This window comes from Mustela erminea, chromosome 4 (assembly GCF_009829155.1).
Source record: "Mustela erminea isolate mMusErm1 chromosome 4, mMusErm1.Pri, whole genome shotgun sequence".
NCBI classification, from domain to species: Eukaryota; Metazoa; Chordata; class Mammalia; order Carnivora; family Mustelidae; genus Mustela; species Mustela erminea.
This window is the reverse complement of record NC_045617.1, coordinates 124,341,547-124,357,243: the sequence shown is the minus strand read 5'-3', so window position 1 is coordinate 124,357,243 and position 15,697 is coordinate 124,341,547. Positions and strand designations below refer to the sequence as shown.

The window sequence follows — 15,697 nt, the reverse complement described above, 5'->3', positions numbered from 1 at the left end:
CTGGGTGGCTCAGTCAGTTAAGGCTTGGACTCCCAGTTTTGGCTCAGGTCATGATCTCGGGGGTCATAGGATCAAGTCCCAAATCAGGCTCTGTGGTCAGTGGAGAGTCTGCTTGTCCCTTTCCCTCTGCTCCTCCCCCTGTTCTCTCTCTGTCTAAAATAAATAAATAAGATCTTTACAAAAAAGAACTTAGACCAATAAAATAATTTTTTGTGGGGGGGTAGATATATTTTATCACTGGAATGGTTTAAGACTGCTGGATCTGGCTGGTAATAAAAGACAGATTATCTTTTAGTTACTTGTTACTAAAATTTGTTTTTTTCAGGGGTGCCTGGGTGGCTCAGTGGGTTCAAGCCTCTGCCTTCAGCTCAGGTCATGATCTCAGGGTCCTGGGATTGAGCCCTAGATAGGGCTCTCTGCTCAGCAGGGAGCCTGCTTCCCCCTCTTTCTTTGCCTGGCTCTCTGCCTACTTGTGATCTCCGTCTGTCAAATAAACAAATAAATCCTTTAAAAAAATTTGTTTTTTTCAATAAATCTCTGGTGGCTACTGAGGCTGCAATCATTGTGAGGAGGGACATTTGGAATCCCTTAACTCCTGGTGTTGCTTTCATGCTTCCTCGACACCCAGCTCTAATCTGAGAACTGAGGAGAGAGGAATGAGAGAGGAGTGAGAATGGGACAGGAGGACAGAGAGGAGGACAAGGGGAGAAAGGGAGAGGAGGCATGGGGAGGAAACAAGGGGAGAGGGCTTCTAGTTGCCAGAGACACCCAATTGACCAAGCGACATTGGAGGCTCTAACACTGGAGTTTGGGTGTATTCTGGGTAGCCCTGCTGTGTGAGACACTGGGGAGAAGTATCTCTGCAAGGCTGCACTTTAGCACCAGGTGTCCCTGGAGAGTGTCAGGCTGTCTTTCCCTGCAAGCATGGTAAGTGTCGCTGAGCTCTGGCCTCTCAGGGCTCCCTTGCTTGGCAGCTCAGGCCATTCTTCTGGGGCAATCAGTCATGCCTGCCCTTAGGCTCCTCTGGTGGAGAGAAGGTGGGACTATCTTACAGCCTGACAGCCCCACTGGCCCATAAGCCTCCTGCCCTCCTGTCACCAATAATCTTTTGTAACCCTAACTCTGTTTCTGCTTCTGGAGAAAGCAAACCAGCACTGTCTGTCACTACTTCAAGATGGTCATTATCTATGTTGTCTCACTTGGTAGATTCATCTTTGGAGAGGTCCCATGGGGCATCTGGTCCACATGAGCCTGTTTCCCTCCTAACTGCTCTACCTTCCTGCTTCCAGCCCATTCTGATGGGCCCAAATCTATCCAAGGCCCACCCATATCTGCCCACAGTTTACAGTTCAGGACAAGATTAATCATTTTACTTTCCAACCGTCACCTCCCTCATAGTCATCTTCTCTAAGACAGGTCCTGGACTCCAAGTACACTCTGTTCACTCCTGTTTGTGCCTTTGCTTGCATGTCACCCTCTGCCCAGGATGTCCTTCACTCTTCTTCCAAGTTTTCCATCCCCAGCAGGACACTTTCCATGGCCTGCATTCATGATTCTGTGCTCCACATTTGTTCACAGAATATTTGTGAATATACACAAGGCTCTCTCCAGCTCAAAATCTGAAGGCAAGGCTGCCCTGCCTAATTTGTCCTTTCCCTCATGGCACATAGTGCTAACTCTGTAAGCATCTCATGACATAGTTTTCCCAGTGAGCCGCAGGCAATATGGCATGATTGAGGCACTGCAAACTCTCCTCCCTCCTCTTCATGGGCTTCAGGACAGGGGGTAGGGACCTCTCACATGGGCACAATTTGTAGCAGAGGCTCAAATGTCATGGCTGATGGCCTTAATGTTGAGGGTGTCATTTCTCCAGAGAGGCCATAGGAAAGCACAGATCAGCAGGGGCATACTGGCAGACATGGATGCTTCTAAAAGCTTTCTAAAGATGAAAGCAGTGAGTCACAGGCCAAGCTCCAGATAGCATACTTCAGGACAAAGTGTGTAGGAGAACCCAGGCTCCCCACTCAGACCCACTTTTAGTATCAGCTTGTTGACACTTAGATACTTCTTGGAAGCTTGCGGCACTTCCTCCATCCTATCACTGTGTCTCCGCCCTACCCACGGCTGAGCACCAGGGCTGCCTACTGTATGGTAATCACACTGTTCTGTCCCCCATGGACGCAGCATGCAAAATCCTCTGCTGGCCAGCTTCCCATTAGGTACAGGGAGATAGGACAAGAGGATAATAGATGGGAAACTTCTACTCTGCTTCCTCCAAGTCTCCCTTACTTCTTAAAGACCTGCCCTCCTCAGGCACCCCTGCATGGCTCACTTTTTACTTGACTCTAGTAACTCCATTTCTCAGCCCTGGCCCTCAGCCCCAGGGGTTGGAAGGAGGTCCTGTCAGTCTCTGGTTGCTTTGACATCTGCTGTTGCTTTCCACGTCTCTGTCCTTGATGAATGTTTCCATGTGAGTTATTTGACTTAGGTGGCAGCAAATCCCTGAGCTTCTTGAAAAAACTTCACTGAGGTTCCTCTATTTGTATAATGATGGCACATCAAGGACAGAATACCATCTGCTTAAAGTACCAGCACTCTCTTTCCTTTCCCTGTACACACATGGGCCATTCTATGTTCTTGCAAAGGGCCTCCTGGAGCCCTAGGATATCTCAGTACTCTGCCTGCTACTCTAGGCTAAATCAGAAATACTTAGTCAGAGGTATGTGTGGCAGCAATAGTGTACACACAATGGCCAGGCTTTGATGGAAAGAAAAAAGAAATGCCTTTCTCATGTGCCTATTTAACTATACTTACCTATCTTCCACCTTAATCTTCCCACTAGGCCTCTAATCTAACATAAACCCACCTTCAGAAAAAAACTTGAACATGAGTACACATGACTGTTAGCATTTTATTAGCTTAGCCTCCCAGGGGTAGTGACATTTAGGGACACCTGAGCCAGATTCCTTGGATTACAATCCTCACGTGGTCACTTTCTGGCCCTGAGACTGGGTAATGCTCAAGTTCTCTAGAACTTAGTTTCTCCCATAGTAAAATCTATCCCATAAGATTGTTGTCAGAAGAGATTTCAAGAAAAAGTCTCAATGCCAGCTTCTCTCCCACATTAAGTGCTGAATAACTGTTGACCATCAAGAGGCTGATTGTCTTGTAACCTACATGGGAGCTCTTCACAATTAGAAAGGCCTTTCTAGACACATAAAATGCTACCCAGGAAGGCTATGAGGCTGTCTCTGGGCATATCACTGTGCCAAGACACATGGTGTCCTCTAGCTCTGCTCATCTCTTCGACAGAGCTTCTTTACTCTAGTCTTAGAAGAAGTTCCCCACATGAGTGGATTGCCTCCTCTGGGACTTCCCCAAGGTATTCCAGAGAATGGGGATTAAAATGGACCTTAGTCAGGCCTGTCTGGCCTGTGACTATGTTGGCTGCCTGGTCACCAGAGAGACCTTGGCCTCTCATCTCCTCCAACCTACTCTATCAGGACCTGTGCCTTTCTGCTCTTGGAAGGTGGAAGATGATGGGAAGGGGTTCTGGCAAAGCAGAAAATAGGCCTGTCTGCTGTAGGATAGTGAATTATCAAGGCATGAAATGGGCTTTAGCCCACATCTTCAGTACACCTCTGGGATGCACCTGATTTTGGGAGATTCATGAAGGCTTCTGCAAACAGTTGAGAAATGGTCTTCTCCTTTCACACCTTCCTGCCTTTCTCTCTGCCACCACATCAGTGTGGCTTAACACAAACCAAGGAGAATCCAAACATCTGACCCCTGGCACATGACAAACTTCTCTAGGGACTCCCATTCTGAGGAAGCTCGGTGCTACTTGGGTCTCTTGCCTTGAAGGGCACACCCTTTGCAAAGCAGAAGGTGACATTTCTTTAGTGCACATGTAAGGGTTTTTGATTTTTATTTTCCAAAAAGGCTCCATATCAATGCCTTGGGGAAACCCATAGCCAACGAACAAAAGGCAAACCTGCTTACCAGAAAGTATGGTTCCTGTTTGTGCTGGTTTGGCCACTTCTGGTGAAGGGCACAAGAGGCTGAGGGCAAAGCACTTGGTGATCGATCAACAGACTTGAAGGGGAGAGAGGAACCAACACCATGTTGATGGCAATGTTCCATTCATGACATATTTGCTTGTCACTGATATGTATCCTGGAAGACTGAGAAGCTAAACGGAAAGGCCACTGTAATGAGGCCTCCTTGGGTCAAGTTGGGCAAATAGACAAATGGTGTGATCAGCATAAACTACATTATTTCTAGAAGAAATTGTTAACCCCACAAAAATCAAAGTTTTATTTTATTTTTTTACCTCTGGCTCCTATCTAGTTTTCTTAAGTAGGTCTTTGAATAAAGGATGTGCTCAGGTACAATCCCATTCAATATATCTCCTAACCCCACCTCTAACTAGTCAACATCACACTCAGAATGTTGAACTGCCTAGTAATTTCAGTCACCTGCTAAAATAGATCTTTTGACACCAGACTCTAATAAGTGAACTGGAAACTTCAGGAAAATTAACTGCAAATTACTAACTCCTGATCAACAGTTTGCATAGATATCCAGAGCCAAAATAAACCTAAACTTGCAGATGTTCAAATACGGACTGGCAGTTCTTTCCCCTGATGGAAAGAGACACAGGCACAGCACTTGCAACATTTAGTCGGATGCTTATTAGGTGGTTAAGCCTTAGCTGCAAAATAGATACTAATTTTGATTACTAATTTTGGTACTGGATGAACTAATTATGTCCTGTTACTGCAGTGACAGGTCTCAAGATCTAGAGTGGGGATAGGAAAACAAGAGCAAAGTGTCAAGATCTGTCTGCATGATGAAATGTGGCCAGTGCATTACATGCATTCAAGTCCATGACAGTCTCAATGAGCCCAAGGCCTCAGGAGACCCTACTAAATTCTAAGAAGTGAATGATTGATATGCTCAAGCCTCCAGTGACAAGTCAAATGCAGCTTTTTTCCCCCCTCCTTCTTTGCAGTTTCTCTCTTTCTCTGGGCAATAAAAAGGAAAGGGAAGAAGAACTTCCCTCTGAAGTCTTGGTGATTTCTTGTTAAGTACATATATAAGTGTAAGCATGTTGAAAGCACATTCTTAATAAAATTATTAATAACTTAGGGTCAGGATGGGAGGAGTCATCTAGTGTGGGATCACAGGGTTTTGATTTTTAGTGTGTTCCCTATTTTTATGACTAGATACTGGTGTGCAGAGCAGCCCTTCGTGACTAGCTCTAGTTGTGCAATATGGGCTCTGACATTTCCTTGGGTGCCCCAAGTACCTGCCATTTAAGGTACCCGAGCTCAAGTTACCCTTGATGTTGCACACATGACTCCCCTGAAAGCTAAGGATTTCTCTAAAACTAATAAAAACATAAGACACAGGTGTATGTGCACACACACGCAGACACACACACACACACACACACACACACACACGCACACAAATCACCAGATTTTATAAGCTGTCTCTATGCAAGAGGAACACAAAACAGACCCAGAAGTTGGAAGTGAGGTTCCCTGCTGAGGCAGAAACTAGAAAGAATAGGCATCCAATAAATAAGAAAAAAAGCCACTAGTGGGAACCTATCCCCACAGAAAAGCATAAATGCTATTGAAGACACATAAGGATACCCAAGGTTAATGAAGGTGCTCTAGTATTGCAAGGAGCACTGGAACTGTTCCTTGGAACACTGAAAAAAAACAAAATAAAATTTTTTAAAAAATGAAGGTGCTCTCGGGGCGCCTGGGTAGCTCAGTGGGTTGAGCCGCTGCCTTTGGCTCGGGTCATGATCTCAGGGTCCTGGGATCGAGTCCCGCGTCAGGCTCTCCGCTCAGCAGGGAGCCTGCTTCCCTTCCTCTCTCTCTGCCTGCCTCTCCGCCTACTTGTGATTTCTGTCAAATAAATAAATAAAAAATCTTTAAAAAAAAAAAATGAAGGTGCTCTAAAAACGTGATTTAAGTCCAAGATAACCTTGGGCAGAGAGAGTACATAAACTTGATGGTCCACTAGACCCTGGAAAGGTAACCTCAGGGAGCAAAACAGGAGCCTGGTAGAAATACCACTTAAGTATGTTATGGGAATATCAATCTGATTATGGGGCACACCAGATCAGGATTATCCCCCACCTCCTGCCAAGGCTCTTAGCTCCATGTCCATCTCATAAGACAATGCCTAATGATTAATTTGGCTTCCTCCAAAATTCCTGACAATGAAAGAGAGATAGCCTAGTGAATAAAATTGGTTTTCATAAAGCTACTTTTTTTTTTTTATCTTTCACAATAAATTATAAAATTAGACATTTGAGTTCCACATTGTTATGAATCTAGTTCCTGGGAGTCTGTCCTGGGTGCATGGATAAATTTGACCTAATCTGCAAAGCTGGGATGATTGTCCTTGGAGGCCCCATGTCTGGCAGTCCCCTTAAATCTAACCTTGACATTTCAGAGCCCACACACTGACATCAAAGGAAAGGAGGATGTTGACACAAAGGACCATTGTGTTGGAAGCAAGATTCCAGAGTGTAAAGGCCACAAAACCCATAGTCCCCCACATTCAATCCAGTACTGAGCGCATTGGCTTCTCTCTTCCCAAACTCCCTCAAGCCCAAATCTATTTGCCTTTTTTTTTAAAGATTTTATTTATTCGACAGAGAGAAATCACAAGTAGGCAGAGAGACAGAGAGAGAGAGAGAGAGAGAGAGAGAGAGAGAGGAGGAAGCAGGCTCCACGCGGAGCAGAGAGCCTGATGCGGGGCTCGATCCCAGGACCCTGGGATCATGACCCAAGCCAAAGGCAGAGGCTTTAACCCACTGAGCCACCCAGGCACCCCTCTATTTGCCTTCTTGGTCCCTCTTCATCTCCATCACCATGACCCTGTTCAGGGCATCATCTTCCATCACCTGGATGACCATAACAGCTGTCCCGACTGGCCTCCAATATGGACCCTCCATTCTCCACCTACACACCAACCAACCATGGTACTTGCTTGCTCTAGCAAGTTCAGCCAGCCCCCACCTCTACTCATTACATCTGCATAATGGAATGCATGCTTCTTGTGAGGCTCTAAGCTCAGAAATCAGCCCTGTGGGAAGCTGGCAGGGCATGACCTCTGAGCTTGATTAGCTCCAAGGGCTAGTATAAGAAGTAAACCAGTTACTGAATACTAATATATATACAGATACTAAGCAATGGTATCAACCTGGCTGACAGGGCCCTTGCTTGTGTGTACAGTTTTGTCTGTATCACTTACTAACAGTGCCCACTCCTTGGTTCTTGCTTTAGTCACACAGAGTGTCTTAGGGTCATCCCAGTGCACTGTGCTCCCTTATGCCACCATGTTAACACACATGCTGGGTCTCTGCCTGGACTCCCCTTCCTCCCACTATGCCCAACTAATTTTAGCTCTTAAGCTTGAAGTCTCAAATTAGGTATTACTTTTTCCAAGATGCCTTCCCTGAACACTGCCTTCCTCACCCTGAAACTGGAATGGTTTTTCTCTTCCCTTCCCCTGCCACATAGCACCAGGAGCACCTATACTAGTCCTTATGACCCACTCTGTAATTGTCAATTTTCCTAACTGCCAACTCCACTGATGGGGCCACAATCAAACTCCCCAGGGAGAAAGGGGTGTGTGGGGGGTTGGAAGCAACCAAAGAGAGGTTCTGGCTTCACTAGCCATTGTGCTTTGCTGCAGGGGTGCTGGTTCTCCCTTGACCCTCATTAGAGCCTTATAAACTTCTATGTTCAAAGTGCAGGGGCAGCTCAGCTCCTCCCTCTCACTTAACCCACTGATTTTTTTTTTTAAAGATTATTTATTTATTAATTTGAGAGGCAGAGATTACAAGTAGGCAGAGAGGCAGGCAGAGAGAGAGAGGAAGAAGCAGGCTCTCCGCCGAGCAGAGAGCCCGATGCGGGGCTCGATCCCAGGACCCTGGGATCATGACCTGAGCCGAAGGCAGAGGCTTTAACCCACTAAGCCACCCAGGCACCCCTAACCCACTGATTCTTAATCAAAAGATCAAAATTCAAGCAAAGCAGAACTAACATTTTCAGTTTTGGTTGTATTTTTTGGCCTCTTTGAGACGCGAATAAATAAAATAATACCCTCTGTGAGTTTATAAAGCTTTGCAGTGATAGTTTGTAACCCACAGCACACCAGACAATTATTAGAGGATTATTGTTGGTGCCAGATCTGGTCCTATGGCAAGAAGAGGGGGACAGGAAAGGATGTCAGGCTGTGAGGGGGTGGGTGACCCTACTGGACTGAGTCAGAATAAGCATTTTAATGACTGACACTGATCAGTGAATATCATCCCACACCGGCAGGGGCTGCTGCCAGTACAGAGGGTCATCTCCATTCCAGCCCCTTTCCTGTGCCCTTCTCAGGAGCTTCCAGGCATTCAGATACAGAATACAGGTGAAGCCTGCCACCTACAGTTAAAGGGTCCGTGTATATTAGCTGCTGTATCCACCTGCCCTTAGTTCAGGCCCAAATTATCCCTGGAGTCAGAAGTTAAATCTCCTTCTTCTTCCCCTGGATTTAGACAAGGACAATTTAGGAAATGGACTTAAATCGCTCTTCAAGCCAGTCTGTGTTTCTTCAAATTAAAAGCTAAATATGGAATCAGAGTAAACTTCATTCAACAATGTGCAGCCAGTGTTCATGGAGCACCAGGGCTACGCAGCCTTGTGGCAAATGCAGTAATTCCATTAGTGCCACATATTCAGTGCTCATGTGTGGGCAAGAGAAATATGAGTCCAATTTCTGGATTTCTTTCTGTTCACATTGAGGATCAATTTTTCTCTCATGATGAAATTAATTCACTTTTCCTAAGTGCTCTCTGTACTACCTTCTGGAGGAAACTGTGGCCTCTGCCATTAAACCAGCATTACTGCTACAGGAGCAGATTCTGATCCTGCTTCACAACCGTCACTGGCAGAAACACATATAACATCCACACCTCAGCCAAGGAAAAGTGCATTGCACATGAAGTTAAATGCTCGGTTGCCCTTTGTTAACAAAAATGTGTAGCTTTTGGTAAAGTCCACCAAGGAGAACACAAACCATGGGTAGAGCACACACCAAGAAATATTTCCCAAGCTGGGGAATTTAAGAGCACATGAGCAGAGTTTACACAGCACAATTATCATGAGAAGCAATCATGATTACTAAACAGTTACCAAAACAGTGCAGCAGGGCTCTTGAGATTGCTTTATAAACCCCAAAGTTAAGGTTAAAGAAGTTGCTGTAGCAGTGGCTTTAAGGTAAAAAATATTTTCTCTTGCTGAAGAGTATCTTTAGTTCTCAACATATATCATTACACATATATTCAGTTTAAAATGAAAAACAAGTTACATATCACTTCTGGATACTTAAAAATAAACTCTAGGTTGCTTTTCTTTTTGGCAGCACCAGCCTAAACTCTGTGGCTTTGCACTATTTCAGAAACTTCAGATACATTACAGTCTTCTGAGAAAGGCCCAGTACTTCAGAATTCCTGCAGTAGCTGTGGAGAAAGAACATTACTGGCAACAAAAATTAAAACAACATTTCAAGACCTATAGGAATATATTTAGATGTTCATAAATGTACACACATATTTAAGCATTTCAGCTGATATCCTAAATACTTTTTCTGTGACCACAGTTGCATTTCTTTTTGGTTCAAGAAAAAAAAAAAGTACTTAATAGACAAATTGTTTCAGCTGTAGGTAGAAAATTCCATGGCCATGCTTCACTTTCCTGGTATATATCTGGGGCCTTTGTGGGTGAGTAGAATTTCCCTGGTCCCCAAAGCAGCTCATCTGTGACATATGCTTTATATGCATGGGGAAAGCTGCTCTTCTTAGTCAGAGGCTCTGTTGTTGGTGGGATTCAGAGAAAGTGGGCTGCAACATCTTTTTAGGGAGAAGGCAAGTAAACTTTTTCATTCTTGTAATTTTGTGTGCTTAAACAATTTGAGACTGGACCACAAAATTGCTCACAGAATTCCAGGATCCTGTTGCTCCATGCTGCAAACTACAGACGCTCTCCAGCGTCATGTTGGGCTTGGCCTGAATGTAGAATTTTACCCACCAGAAAGCATTACTGGAGCTCAAGTAGAAATTTGAAAAAGCTCAATGATACTGATGCTTTTGCCCTTTGGATTCAAAAGCAATCATGACGCAACATTTCCAACCATGAGCTGGTTATACTAACAAAAATACTTTTTCAAAAAAACATTTAATGAGGTAGCTGAGATCAAATATCAAATCCACAGCATATACGACGGTGCTTAATAAGTGCTTAATAAGTACGCAGGCATTTTAAAATGTATTTTTAAATGCAAACTTGCTATAGTGCCTAATAAATGCTCTTTCTTTCCAATTCCTGAAGATGCATGCAGATGTTGCAAAGACACCCTTGCAGAATTACAACAGCAAGAAAACAAAGAGGTTGAGAGTAAGTGAAGCTGGACAAGAGGAGAATGGAAGAGAGCTCTGGGCATATAGCTTGGGCTGATGTGGTGTGGTTCCCATGGAACTGAAATATAGTCAGTGCCACTGAGAACATACACCGAGAACTCAGGGACAATATGGGCCGAGATGAGGGTCTTGAGGTGGTAGGAATCACAGCCTAGAGCACTTTCATTAAGATTGAGGCAATGTTCAGAGCACAGCCCCACACATCTTTCAGGGCCCCTAGAACTACCCTCAGGAGGGAGTCTGGCCTCCTGCTGCCCTCACCGTGACCACTCTGGGTTCGGTCTGCTCCCAGCCACAGGCTGGTTTAGGCTGAACAGCTTTTAAGATGCTAACCTCAAATGATTTCCATGTGGAGTCTTGGACAAAAGGAAAGGTGGTGACACCAAGCCTGGCAGCATGGATTCTGTGACTGTTCCAGCAATATGAACATTTGGAGTTCACACGTCCACCCACATGGGCACACACGCTCATTTGCCTGCACACAGGCGCATGCATGAGATGGTGCAGGGCAGTCAAGCAGACTCTCCAAACTCAGGCAGGGCAGGAGTAGGCAGGATGAAGGGGCCTGGGGCAGGGCTGGTGGATTCATGGAGAGGAAACCTGGATCCACCTTTGCCACCCTCCCTTTCCTGTCCTCCATGCGGGCAGCCAGCACACCAGGGCACCCAGCAGAAATGCACTGAAGACAAGGGATGGAAAGGTAGGCACCAGATCACTCAGTTACTAGGTCTCCGTCGTATAGTTGCTGTAGGCCAAAGGAGGCAGGGTCTGAAAGCTGCTCCACCGCCTTGTACCAGGCTGGGACTCCACACGCCCTTGCTCTTTATATTTACCCAGAATGTTTTTGGCTTCTTCTGCATCCCGCAAAGGGCTCTCTCCATATTCTTCCTTCAGCCATTGCCGGTACTGGAGAAGTTGAAAACATAACCAAAATGTCACACACACACCCCCCTGCATCTACACAGATTATACCTGTTACTTAATGGTACAGATTTTGTCACATGTAAACAAGGAATACATGGGTATTGGGCAATCATAGGTCTGTGGTTGGCCAGCCAGTGTCAAGCCAGAGAAATAACTGCTTCTTCTAGGTTTTAGCCTGCGGACACGAAAGCAAGCCAAACCAAGAAAATGGCACTTCGCCCAAAGAGAAATAAACAGACGTTAAATATGGGGTCTGAAGATGGTAAAAGACAACATCCCACAGCTGCAGCTGGTGAACAAGGGGCCAGTGATGACTTTAATTGGGGTGCAGGTGGGGCACTCTTGTCCTCTCTGGGCCTTTCAAACTCCAACCTCCATGATCCTAGGTGTGTGCAGAAAGACTGAGGCATCTTCCCAGAGGATGCTGCTCACATCACCGAAGTCCCCTGAGCATGGTTACCTGGTGGACTTCATGCTTCTCGAACTCCTGGAGCTGTCTCTGGAAGCCCAGGTTGGGGTTGGCACAGGATCTCCCCGCACGCACAGTGTGCAGGGCATCCTCCCAGCCAAAGTCGGTGACGGTCATGATGTATGCGATCACCAGAGTCACACTCCTGGAGACGCCGGCCAGGCTGCAAGGGCCAAAAGAACCCACAGGGGCAAGGGGTTTTAGTCCATGAGTCTATCTCTTGATTCATCAAGATCAGGGGATTCTGTGGATCTCATTTTAGAAAGTCTTCCTGCCTCGGACTATGAGTGGACAGCAAGCCAGTATGAAATTACTCAGAAACATAGGCATCAGTGTCTGTGTTAGCCTCGTTTTTTTTTTTTTTTTTTTTTTTTAATTTTTTACAGATTTTTCTACTATCGCTTCTGGCACCAGTTTTATGATTCTCTATGCTCCTGAGCCCTTCTTCAGATAGTCCCCATTTCCTTGGGCAGAAAAAATAACTAACTAAAGCACGTTGAGGGAACTTGAAGGGTCTGGGATCTATGCAATAAATCTATTTACAACCTGCAGCACTTTAGAAGGTTTCATTTTTTTTTTTTTTAGGTCTGGTTTTCTTAGATAAATGAAGGCTAGATCTATAACTGAAAGCCCATTAAATACAGAAGCTCTTATAAAACAGTTTGTATTCTTCTTTAAATAACTGAGCAGAGCACAAGAGTGGGCACATTCCACGTGCTCTGGGATGTGGGGGGTCAATAATGGTTAATTATATCTAGCCGGCTGAGTAAGGGGACCAATTTTAAATGCATATGCAAATTAAGGTGGTCACAGAAGGCTGTGCTGTGTCAGATTTAGAGTGTTCTAGCAACGGTTTAAGATGGGGAAGTTTAGCAAAATTCTCATTTTTAGAAAGGCCTATCTTAGCTTTATATAACCATATGAAGTACAAATTCCTAGAATATCAGGGCTACACATATTCAAATAATGATAATAATAATAATATAACCATTCTTACATAGTGTCTCTTCCTTAAGCTTTTATATCAGAAATACTGAGAGAGCTTTTAAAAAATACATCCTCTTTGGCGGCAAACCTGGAGATTCTAATCACCAGGAGCCACAGAAGCCCAGGGACAGCATTATAGAACTCCCCTCATATGGCTCTAACTGTATCCCCTCAAATTCCTTAAAGCAAATGTAGATGAACATTATAAAATCTACAATTTGTTACATGTCCTACTCTTTTTTAAAGTAAAAAAAAAAAAAAAGTAAATCACACAATCTTAAGAACTGCATAAAACCAGCAAACATTATTTCCCTGCTTTCCTAATACAGATTACAGACCCTTAGAACAGATTAGTTTTCATGAACGGCTCCTCTGGATATCATGCATTGGATCTCTTCTGTCATAACAGAACTGTCACCAACTTCAGCAGCAACCCAGCCCATGAGACATCACTTTACATTTCCAAAGAGCTTTCACTAAAATAGCAACTTCTCTGGGGAAACTCAAAAGACTGTTAAGCTTTTTTTTTTTTTTTTTAAAGATTTTATTTATTTATCAGAGAGAGAGGTGGGGAGAGAGTAAGCACAGGCAGACGGAGTGGCAGGCAGAGGCAGAGGGAGAGGCAGGCTCCCTGCTGAGCAAGGAGCCCGACGTGGGACTCGATCCCAGGACGCTGGGATCATGACCTGAGCCGAAGGCAGCTGCTTAACCAACTGAGCCACCCAGGCGTCCCTAGCTTTTTTTTTTTTTTTCTTTTTTAAATCTATTTCACAACAGAATATTGTCTTTTAAAATATCTGAGTATAATTGACATATGTTACATACTTTCAGGTGTACAACATAGTGATTCTATAAGTTTACATTATGTCGTGCTCACCATAATTGTAGCTGCCATCCAACCCTGTTAGACCATTTACTGTATTCCCTACTCCTTTATTCCTATGACTTGTTCATTCCATAACTGGAAGCCTACATCTCCCACTACCCTTCACCCATTTTGCCCATCCTCTTTCCCCTTCCCCTCTGGCAACTATCAGTTTGTTCCCTGTACTTTTAGGTCTGGTTCTGCCTTTTGATTTTTTTTTATGTGTTTTGTTTTTTAGATTCCACATATAAGTGAAATCACATGGTATTTGCTTTCTCTGATGTATTTCACTTAGCATAATACCTCTCAGTCTAGCCATGTTGCTGTGTTGCTGTAAATGGCAAGATCTCTCTCTTTTTCTTTAATGGCTGAGCAATATTCAATATGGAGTCTGACTCAATATAGAGAGGAAACATGCTCAGCCTGCACTTTGATAAACAGCAGAGTTCTGGCTCCAGAATATTGGCTCCTGGTTCCTTTGACATAACAGTTATGTGATGTGTATGAGTACTAGCAGTAATGAATATTTCATAATGCATATTTTCAATTCATTAAATTGTACACCTGAAAGTAATGCCAACTATATTTCACTTAAAAATAAAACAAATAGGGGCACCTGGGTGGCTCAGTGGGTTAAGCCACTGCCTTCAGCTCAGGTCATGATCTCAGGGTCCTGGGATCAAGCCCCGCATCGGGCTCTCTGCTCAGCGGAGGGCCTGCTTCCCCCTCTCTCTCTGCCTGCCTCTCTGCTTACTTGTGATCTCTCTCTCTCAAATAAATAAATGAAATCTTAAAAAAAAAATTAAAAAATAAAAATTAAAAAAAAAAGTAAAATATGAGAGCTAACATCCACTGAGAGCCTACCACATGCCAGGCACAGTGCTAAGAACTTTGTGTGCATTGTCCTTGGGTTGTGTGTATTATAACATTTTCTTTGCAATGTGTATGTACTCATTTATATGTATTTGTATCTATACAAAGTGTAGCTGAATGCAGGTGGAGAGCTGTATATAAACTGTTTGATTCTAAGAGTCTATTCAGATCTTTTCAAAGCAAAGTACGAAGCTAAACACATATAAAAGCCCCCATCTGTAAAAGGAAAAGAAATGGTCATTCTGGTATTACACTCATGCAGTGCTAAACACGTGCTAAATACGTGATCAAAACTCTCCAGAAAGAAACAGTGTTTTGAAAGAGCACTGAGGGATGATCCCACAAAATCTGTACCCTCCATAGGAGGCTATTCCAAGGGAATAATGGACATGGGCTAGAAAAGAGGTTCCTGTCCAGTAGCCTTGACAGACCCAACAGAAATCCTAACTGTGGAAATGAAAATCCTAAGTGAAAATGAAAAAAAAAAATTATAGCGTTCTCTTTCATCAAAAACAAATGAAGACTAACAGATGACCCCTGATGGCAGGGGTCAGATAGAGTGTGTATTTAAGATTCAGAGAGCAGACAGAACTATTAGGAGATGAAATAACTAATCTAAACACACAGAAAAACCACTGAGAGAAATCAGGCTGAGCAGAAACAACAAGCTATGATTAGGCAGAGGCATACATACCAGTGTACAAGACAGCCCTCACCCCTGAGGCGGCACTCATGAATGAATTTAATACTTTCTTTGAAATGTCTTGTCCTGTGGGGGGAGAAAAAAGAGAGAAGTGACATCTCTCTACTTTACTCAACATATGATGAAAAGAAAAATCCACCTGAGGTTTCTTGAAAAGGTCTCAGAGTCCCATAGCTTCAAAACCATGGTCACACTGTCTGGGGCTGGAGCTGCCTCAGCTTTAGAATCTGTCACACACAATGCTGGGACCTGGGGAGGGCTGCCCATCTTCTGGGATTTTCAGAATTTCTTTGCAAGGAATCCCTGAAACACAGAGTTGCCACTGACTGGTATGTGTGGGGGGTGGTTTCTGCCTAGCCCAGGGGTTGGTTGGAGCCACTG

General features: G+C 44.2%; 1 protein-coding gene across 7 annotated transcripts in view; it reads right to left on the bottom strand.

Moving 5' to 3' along the window:
- Nucleotides 1-444: 444 nt before the first annotated feature.
- The window catches only part of DUSP22 (dual specificity phosphatase 22), a 75,225-nt gene continuing 59,972 nt past the window's right edge, over nt 445-15,697 (bottom strand). For 3 of the 7 annotated variants that reach the window (XM_032340920.1, XM_032340919.1, XM_032340926.1), the window contains 3 exons: nt 15,308-15,382; nt 11,880-12,051; nt 7,986-11,401 (listed from right to left, as the gene is read on the bottom strand). In XM_032340920.1, coding sequence (XP_032196811.1) covers nt 11,219-11,401; nt 11,880-12,051; nt 15,308-15,382 — 430 coding nt within the window. In that variant the 3' untranslated portion in view covers nt 7,986-11,218. The other 4 variants (XM_032340924.1, XM_032340921.1, XM_032340923.1 and 1 more) reach the window with 4 other exon arrangements.